This window comes from Lingula anatina, chromosome 1 (genome assembly GCF_051362555.1).
Source record: "Lingula anatina isolate TDL-2025a chromosome 1, LinAna3.0, whole genome shotgun sequence".
In the NCBI taxonomy this organism is placed as follows: Eukaryota; Metazoa; Brachiopoda; class Lingulata; order Lingulida; family Lingulidae; genus Lingula; species Lingula anatina.
The window spans coordinates 43,986,068-43,995,737 of NC_141767.1; the positions used below are offsets into that span (position 1 = coordinate 43,986,068).

Genomic DNA, 9,670 nt, shown 5'->3' on the forward strand with positions numbered 1-9,670 from the left:
TTTCCTAATTTGCCAGCTGAATTATGTCAGTTTTGTTGCATTGGCAGGCTTCAGTGAGTGCCTACCAGTAATTGATTTAAAATGAGAAGTTCGTAAATAAAACAACTGTCCTGGAATAAACCATCCACAGCAAACTCCATTATCACCTACGCCTTATACAAGGACGAGTTTGCTTGTTTGTCGAAATAGAATGAAAAAAATAAAGCGCAAACAGTTAATATCTTGATATGATAATGCACAACGATCGCGTAACATGCCAACAACGTAAGACCCGCGAATGCGAGACGTAAGAGCCATTTACGCTGGCATGCGTCGGATATTGTGGGGTCACATTCTCGGCGATCAACTCGCCGTACTACACAGTGTATAACGAATACCAACACGCTTCCAAATGCTTATACTTATACGCACTGTAGAAGTCTAATCCATAACCTCGAAAATTTGGCGCTCCCACAGTTTTGACGCCGTTCTACGACGTATACCAACGTGCTTCAGTGTACTCTTATACAAACCTTTCCCGTAACTTATTCGACGTAAGCCAGCGCATTCGCCAAATCATTCATACGTTGGCATAAGTTAAATCAAAATGGCGTGACTGCACCTGATTCAGATAATAGGCGTTCCACCCAAATTGTCCAACGCAACCAGTGAGAGGTGGCAAAACTCATCCAAAATAACTGAAAAAAAAAAAAAAAAAGATTACATACAAAGTCAGAATTGCAAATTCAGTTCTTCCTTTTTATTGTTCACGGTGAATTCGCAGCGTTAGAAGATATTAACATATGTTACTATACATTAGCCTACTGCAGTTGTGAAACATGAATAATATTCTTTTCATCATGAATTGTACGAGAAATATAAGGTACATGTATTTGTTTCAATATTTCTGCAGCTGTCATCCACTTTTATCAGTAAATCTATTCTGGTTGTTAGGGCGATAAACAGAATATAGGGATATGTAGCAATATCATCACAGTTGGAAAAATATGATAAAATACATATCCAATCTTGATTAACGTGAAAAACATGAAAAAATGAGGCTCGCGGTCAGAGACTACAATTCCTGGCGGCAGATGAGAAATAGACAAGATCGTCTGCGAGAATCTAACGTCCAGGGTAGCTTTTAAAGGCAAAGGGGCGAATTGTTATCCTACATTAACATAACAATTTTTAAATTATTTAAGATAGCCTTACTATTTGTGTCGTTTCCCAATTGCATATTTTCCATTACTTCAAAACACTTAACCCAAACGCTTTTAGATCAACTAATACTTTTGTTTAGTAAAATCAATGCCCTGTCTCTCGCTGTTTTGAGACGTTGTAGGTGTCGCCATATTCATTTGAAAAATAGAAAATGTTGAATTTGTTATATAATTTTAAACTCTTAACAGAAAGCTAGGCCTTGTTTAATTTTTGTTGTCAATTATTTGTTTGAGTATTTGATTTCACCCCCTGGAGATGAACGCTCGCTTCCTCGGTGCAGCACATTGAAAACGACCTCTCAGTATTTCTGTGTGATTTTATCATTTTTGAAAATCATCCTACAATACATGTGCCCATTGATTTTTTTACATCTAAACGCAGTTGATTAAATTGAATCCGATTTGGAAATAATTTAACTTCTACAAAATCTGTATCATAAAGTTGATGCCATGTGGATGATAAAACGAGTAAACAATGATGTCTACAGTATCTGAAAAAAGGGGATGCCATGTAACCTAGAACTAAGACTCTAAAACAGTCCCATTTTGTGACGTCACCCTTCTTGTAAGAGCTTCACTTTGCCAGTATATCATTCAGTGGCTCTCATGCGCGCAGCTCATCTGAATTGTAGATATGACTGCGTGCCAATGCCAAGGACACGGCGTTCAGATGTTCAAAATAATGCAACAGCTGTTCAGCTGCAAATAAAATGCTAGCAACTTCTTCCAACTGGTATATGTTCAAAATATACACGACATGTAATATACTTGTAAATAGACATGTAATATAGAGTCTATTTTAATGAAGTTCGTTCTGGTGAAGGGTTTGTATAAATAGAGGCATGACTGAGCCAATTGTAAATACGGATAAAAGCTACTTTTTATAGCTTATTTCGGCTATATTTCAGTTGAAACAGTTGGTTTTAATCGAAACAAATAAGTCTACATCTCCGCCGCAGTTTATTTTCCGTTTGTTTGGTTGACTCGTATATTTGACCAGTACATTTTCAAGCCTAGACTTTGCCTAGTAGACTTTGCCCTTGTTACCAAACAGTTTGTCGTTATTGCTGCTTTGAAAAACATATAACTTTTTCTGTTGCAAAACAAGAGTAACTTGGAATTGATCCCCTAGTGTTCTGGGATGTGCTAACATTGATAACGTCATAAGCTGTTCCCTTGAGATCAGGAAAATAAAACCAATGACAGCACAACGGATCAATCCACAGCGGTATATTTCCACTTATATGATAGACCTCGAATGATTCATGCCAAGGTGAAAATATTTCTTACATTGAAAACTTGCACTGCTTCTTGTGAGCGGCGCCGTGTGTTTTGATCAAAGAAAGAAACCCCAAAATTCTATACACGTCTTCCTATCTTTACCCTGTTCAGCGCACACATACTGTATTATGAAGAGTTTGCAATGGGCAATTACAATCAAAGTTCACTGAATTTCAGGGTACGTCTTTGAAGTTCATGAATGTGAAACAATATATGACATCATGGAAATCCGTAGGGAAATAAGGTTTGTTTAGCATAAAAGTCAGGTCTTTGATCTGTCTCCATATATTAACCTAGAACGATCATATTTTCATTGTAGCTCTAAAAATAGCACAACAGGGATGACTTCACGCCGTCTGAGTTGTCAATAATGATAGCTGAAGCGGCAGTCCCTACCCCAACCCCCGGGTCCCTCGGTGACTTTAGATAGGCCTATACAAAAGTCAAAACTACATTGTATTTCCGACAGGGTTTAACTCTCGCAATTTCGCTTAGCGGATTTCCACTAGATACGCAAAATCGAGTCAAAATTGCTAGAGCTTAAATGGGTTTTCATCCTTTTTTCCACTAGAGAACGAGAAACCTGTTATGCGGCACGGAATCGATGCACAAGCGATAATTCAATCAACAATCATCTCGCAGTACGCAACAAGAGCAGGAATCGACAGTGAGTCGAGTGCATTTTAGTGATCTATTCAATAAATCAACAAAGATCGTCTGTTACGTGTTATATTTGAACCCTAAAGGAGACACATTTGATGAACAGATGAATTGTTTAAACAGGCCTATGTAATATCGTTAAGGCAACAAATGAAGGAGATATTGCGAATGAACTCAATAAAGGACTCTTAACGAGTAACAGTACATGGAACTTCTCAATAAATAATATAATGTGAATGTCCCATAGATAAGTGTTTATCTTAAACGTCATACGATATGATGCGATTCGAATTTCATATATTCACTATGGCAAGATTGATGAGAAAATGATTATGTAGACAGGACCACTCTGACAGTTTGATAGTTTTGTCTAAACAATGGTTAGACTTAAGGTAATAAAGATTTTGCGTTATAAAATCACCACAGCATTTAATATCAGGGCTATGCCAATTTCTTGACTGCTAGGCCTATATGATAAAAAAATAATTATAAATAAAAATATAAAAACTCCAGTTATTCATGTACTCTAATTTTACAATGAAATTTTTAACAAGGACTGAATTTTTTAATCGTTTGAACCATGTAATTTGGAAAATAATTTTGGGTTATTTTTCCTATAACCTAAATCCAAGGCCCATATAGGCCTAATGGTTAAGCCTTTACAGTAAGGGTAACCTAACATCAGTGTAAGAAAAAATTATAACAATACAGTTCCGCTGTAAATAAACATGACAAATTTCTTATTGTGAATATTGACTCCCAGTGACCATCTTTTCGTGTTCTAACCACCGCTTGCTGTTTATACAGGGCTGTACCTGATGTGTTGGCTGTACTTTTAATAAAAAAAATTGTTATAGGTGTGCTTCACATGATACTGTGATTTTTCCTCCATTGCTGAAGAGCGGCAGAGTACTTACACTTGCCAATTTCCATCCGATGATAATCTAGGGCTCTTTAAATGACATATTTTGGACAGTGTTACATGCGATATTTTGAAGACTGATATGTTGGCAAAAGAGCTGAAAGTAGTTATCACCATTTTTTTTTTTGTAAAAACTCAAAGTTTCTCTCTTTGATAAACGCGCATTAATTTGTGTAAGCCCTACTTTCTTTCTCTTTCCAGACGGCCATCTTGTTATCACACGTGTGTGAAAAGGGGCCGGAAAATCACTAAATATGGTGAGAAAATGACTTGTTCATCTGACAGTTAGATAGTTCCCATGAATCTAAATATTATGTAGTCTGTTTTAAAGTAAGTGATGTGCCCAAATCGAATACATAAATGTGATTGTTTAAAGCGTTGACCAGCATAAGTAACCGTATTGATGGAGGGAAGGGAAATTGGGAGTACATTGCAACAGGCAATTTTCATTCAACAACGAACCATGACATCTATTGTTTTACAGGCGGCAAGGCCATTGATAACGGTTTACAGCGAGAAAGCTGAACCAAGTGAATCAAACATCACTCTTCCTGCGGTGTTCAGGGCCCCCATCAGACCCGACATCGTCAACTTTGTTCATGCAGAGATAAGGAAGAATGCACGCCAAGCGTACTCTGTCAATGAGTATGCAGGTAAGAACATTTGGTTTCTTTAATTTCTGATAAAAAATCAACCAGTTGACATGTAGTTACTATAAGGGTGAGATGAATACTTGGAATCTTATCAGGGCTAGACACTAACTTTTATGAGCACCTGTCCTTCGGACAGGTGCTCATAAATTTGACCTGTCCAATTTTCAATCCAACCTGTCCACAAAACCAATAATTTTTTTCTATTCATACGTTTGAACTTTGTCAATTTATATGTGTGGTCATACATTTAAATTAATGTATATATTACCAAAACATTCAATCATATGAGCCCCGAAAATGCACCTTAAAATGAATCTATGTTCAGATTAAAATTTGTTTTTTCATACTTGTGAACTCCTGAAGATTTAATCTTGCATTTAAGTCTGATAATTCACATCAGGGCTTCTCCTAGGATTTGGGGTACAGGGTCTACTAATTGTAAGTCTGCAATTTGATAACAGATTCACATGAAGTTTAACCAAAGCTAAAAAAAAACCCCTGAGTGGGAAGTGGGGAGGGGGTACAGTACTGTTAAATTAATTTTATTAAAATATTCAAAATTTATAATATTTGAATAAATTTCAATGAAAATTAAAGAAATTTTATAATACTTTACTTATATTTATGTTAACAATTTAACTTTTTAAGGGGTTATCACGTGTTTGATTTTTTAAACATATATGAACTAAATAAAATCAGTATAAAAAAGTTCCCCTTCTTTTTATTAAAATTCTCATATTTGTTATTACTTATTTCTTCCTTACATCAATATCACACTGGTATATGAGAGCAATGTTAATTTATCATATTCCAGCACTAAATTTTAAACTGTAAATAACAGAGGTGATGCTAGAGTCATTAAAAAAAAAAACATCATACAAAATTTCAGGTTATATTTTGGCAAATAAACAACATTTCAACAAGATCTTCAGCCCCAAAGATATCACTGTCTATAGTGAGCAGATAGCATACAACGTGTTTGATTGACAGGCAGTTTGTTGCCTTGACAACGAACTAGATATAGCCAGTTCATCCAGTCCAATCTGGCTCTAGCACAGTACTTGTGTAGATTCTGTTTATGGAAGTGTCTTTATTACTAGAGCACGTAGATTTTAACTAAATAAATGTTCAGTAGTGAACCTGATATGTGAATAAATTTTGTCTGCTGAAGTTCTGGAGGGTGTTCACTTTCATAATTTGGCGGTAAGTTTGCTCAGACTTCGTTTTGCGACTGCATGTGTTTTGTGCCAAAAGTAGGTCACTCTTTTTCAATGTCGTCTAGGAAGAGGCAAAAAGACGTTAGTATGCAACAAAAAATGATTTTAAAAAGATTTTTGCTCCAAATTTCTCATAAAGCATGACCTGTCCGTCGGACAGCCAACCCTGCAACTTCACCTGTCCGAACTGAATTTTTACCTGTCCCGGACAGGCGGACAGGCGCTAATGTCGAGCCCTGCTTATCAGTGACAACAATCAATGTTACTCTGTCATTTTTCATCTATAATGTGTTCAGTTTCTTTTCAAATAGGCTTACTGTTATTGCAAAGAAATGATGAGATGCATCTTCAGGTCCGTGTTTTTGATGAAAGTGATAATAATTGAAGATCTGATCTTTGCTTATTGTTATGATAAATAATATTGAAACATGCCTTATGGAAGAAAAATATGCTAGACAAGTTCAGCTAAAGATATCAGATAATTTATAATTTGTAAATATTTCAGGTCACCAGACATCTGCAGAGTCATGGGGCACTGGTCGTGCAGTAGCACGTATTCCCCGTGTCCGTGGAGGTGGCACCCATCGTTCTGGTCAAGGTGCTTTTGGCAACATGTGTCGTGGAGGACGCATGTTTGCTCCAACCAAGACATGGAGGCGTTGGCATCGCAGAGTCAATGTGAACCAGAAACGTTATGCCATTTGCTCTGCTGTAGCTGCCACTGGTATCCCTGCCCTGGTGATGTCTAAAGGTATGTAATTGCATGTAATTTCCTTCAAAGATATTGCTTAATCATGTCTAAAATGAAATGTTTAAATATAGTCATATATTGTTAAATTTCAGATTTAAAAATCTGCATAGATGTGATGAGCTTTTATCTTCATGGTCCGTGTTTTTGACAGCCAGTGATACTACTGAAGATCTGATCTTTGCACTAACTTCTTGTTTTCTATATTCACAAGTGCTAAAAGTTTTACTAAATAAGTTTTGACAAAATACCACTCTTAAAAGAAAAGTGTGACTTTTCCAGGTCATCGCATTGAAGAGATCCCAGAGGTACCTCTAGTTGTCTCAGATAAAGTCCAGGAATACAAAAAGACAAAGGAAGCTGTGGGACTTTTGAAAAAATTGAAAGCTTGGGCTGATATTCAAAAGGTGATTTACTACATGATATGATATTGTGTTTTTGTTAGTCCAATAATTAAGTTTGAGATGTCCAAATTCTTTTCCAGTATTAAAATGTCAACAGACTTATTCCCCCCATGATATTTTACAGCATGTTTGTTTTAAATAAAATCTAGTCCTTATTAGAAAGATCCATATATGCTCAGATTGCAGCTCTGTATGTTGTGGTGAAATATTTTAGGAATTGGACAAAGAGTAAGAGATTGGTTGTGTAATACTACATTTTAAACATATAGTAATTATTTTCAGGTTTACAATTCCAAACGTTTTAGAGCTGGAAAAGGTAAAATGCGTAATCGTCGGCGCATACAAAGAAGAGGTCCTTTGGTAATTTACAATCAAGATAATGGAATAACCAGGGCTTTTAGAAATATACCAGGTAAAATAATTTTGAAAAATATTCTTAACATTTTATTTTTTTAAACTTTGACAATGATATTCAAGGGATAGTTCATTTTGGATCCAGTGCAAGTTATTCAGTGCTGTAACTACTATTGGCAGGAGTTGCCTGACGGTTTTGAAAAACATATCAGTCCTATGGTAATTCTTCAAAGATATGATGAGATTAATCTTCAGGTCCGTGTTTTTGATAACAGCTGATGATACCAACTGAAGAGCTGATCTTTGTGACATGTACACTGTGCTTTACATCCCAGCCCAATAGACAGGAAACAGCCACAATTTTATTATTCCTCTCTTTGCAGGCATCACACTTATCAATGTGTCAAGACTGAACCTCCTAAAAATAGCACCTGGTGGGCATGTGGGACGTTTCTGTATTTGGACTGAATCTGCTTTCCGCAAGCTTGATGCTTTGTATGGCACCTGGCGTAAGGCATCCAAGGAGAAGAGCAATTACAACTTGCCCATGCCCAAGATGACCAACAGTGACCTGTCCAGGCTTCTCAAGAGTGATGAAATACAGAGGGTTGTCAGACCACCACAGTGAGCATATTGTTATTTTACTATTCACAGAGTGACACGACCATTGGTTTTAGGGGTCGTCACAAAGTTGCAAAAGTACAAAATGAGGCTGTGGTGTTAAAAATGAAAGTGACTTAACTGGTGTTTTAGTAGCGTTAAAGCTCTACGTTAGCCTTAATTCAAACTAGTGAATGCTCAAACTCTGCGGAGTAAAAGTAAGGCATGTTTTCATCTATATAGTTATTTTGACACTAGAGATTATTACAATATTTGAGGTGGTTTCATGAGGTATTTATAATTCTTGCTAATAATGTTTTGCAGGAGAAACAATAAACGTAGAGTTCTGAAAAAGAACCCATTGAAGAACATCAGAGTTATGCAGAAGCTCAACCCTTATGCTGCAGTCATGAAGAGAAATGCTCTCCTCACAGAGGAGCAGCGTAAAAAAGCCAAACAGGCTGCAATCAACAAGAAGAGAGGGGTAAGTCTCAGGCACCTGAAAATTAAATCTTTAATTATGATCGTTCGATATTTTTTTGTTTTGATTATCTTGCACAATAAATTTTACTCCAGAACACGAACAATAGTTTTTCCAAAAGTTAATGGGATTGCATGTAACTACATAATGTATAATGGATCTTGTACTTCTTGATTTTCAGATTGCCCCAGAGACGACTGAGGCAAAGCCCAAAGGAAAGGCCCCAGCTAAGGGGAAGGGAAAGGGGAAAAAGTAAATTCTCCTTGAAGAAGAAACAGCTCAATTCATAAAAAGAAACTTTACTAAATGTTGAAAAAGGAAAAAGAAAACTCAGATAAATTGAGCAATGGTGTTTCAATATTTGAAATGTGATTCAACAAGAATAAAAAAAATGAAGAAAGAATCGGCTGTGTATTTGTCAGTATTCAGTGAAAGAGTTAGTAGATATATCAAGGGGGTTAGCCGAGTGGGTTGTTGGTCTTTGGAATCGGACCTTTTGTCACGTAAATATGAAAGATACGCTCAAAATGATGCGTGTGTGGAGTAGGTACATGACAGGTCTAAGTGTTCAGGGAACGTCCAACCTGGTTACTAATTAAATGTAATGCTTTCTTTATGTATTTAGTGATACATTCAAGTTGGGAGGGGGACATTACTCTGTAGAAGCATTTGGAACAAAGCCAGGATTATTTGAGGGGGGGTCAGGTGATGCGAAGCCGAACCCCCCCTTGGCGTGGGGTTCGTGGGCCGCTAAAGGACTACGAAAAGAATGATATTTTAAAGGGCAAACGGTGCCATTTGGTACGGTCTAGGATTATGATTCAGCTATTCAAAATTATAATTTCAAGCGGAGACCATTGGTGTGAGATTTTTTTTTCAGAAATCGAGGGGGGTCAAGGCCCCCTGACCCCTCTCTAAATCCGCCACTGTAGTAACTCCAAACGCAGTGGAATGTATGGTGTGTAAATAGGAAAATGCCAGGATTACCTACCTACCTACCTACCTACCTACATGTACCTACACAACCTTCTTTTAGCTTGGGGAGTTCAGCCTAATAATAACTCGGTATAGCACATTTGGAGAAAAGAAATGAAATCCACTTGCTTTATTCTCAGGAGTAGTATGTGACAGGTTATAAAAAAGATTAC

General features: G+C 36.7%; 1 protein-coding gene and 3 non-coding genes across 4 annotated transcripts; all 4 read left to right on the top strand.

The window, feature by feature from the left end:
• Positions 1 to 4,135: 4,135 nt before the first annotated feature.
• LOC106158084 (large ribosomal subunit protein uL4) lies at positions 4,136 to 8,925 on the top strand. Its single transcript, XM_013533943.2, has 8 exons — positions 4,136 to 4,322; positions 4,550 to 4,718; positions 6,441 to 6,686; positions 6,966 to 7,090; positions 7,370 to 7,499; positions 7,825 to 8,065; positions 8,366 to 8,525; positions 8,704 to 8,925. Exons 1-8 carry the CDS (start codon positions 4,320 to 4,322, stop codon positions 8,776 to 8,778), a joined length of 1,149 nt encoding a protein of 382 aa, XP_013389397.1. The 5' UTR covers positions 4,136 to 4,319; the 3' UTR covers positions 8,779 to 8,925.
• Positions 6,263 to 6,332, top strand: LOC112041871 (small nucleolar RNA SNORD18). Its single transcript, XR_002886372.2, has one exon. It is a non-coding gene; the product is annotated as a small nucleolar RNA SNORD18 (small nucleolar RNA).
• Positions 6,794 to 6,865, top strand: LOC112041872 (small nucleolar RNA SNORD18). The gene has a single exon (XR_002886373.2). It is a non-coding gene; the product is annotated as a small nucleolar RNA SNORD18 (small nucleolar RNA).
• On the top strand, positions 7,672 to 7,745 carry LOC112041873 (small nucleolar RNA SNORD18). Its single transcript, XR_002886375.2, has one exon. It is a non-coding gene; the product is annotated as a small nucleolar RNA SNORD18 (small nucleolar RNA).
• Positions 8,926 to 9,670: the final 745 nt, after the last annotated feature.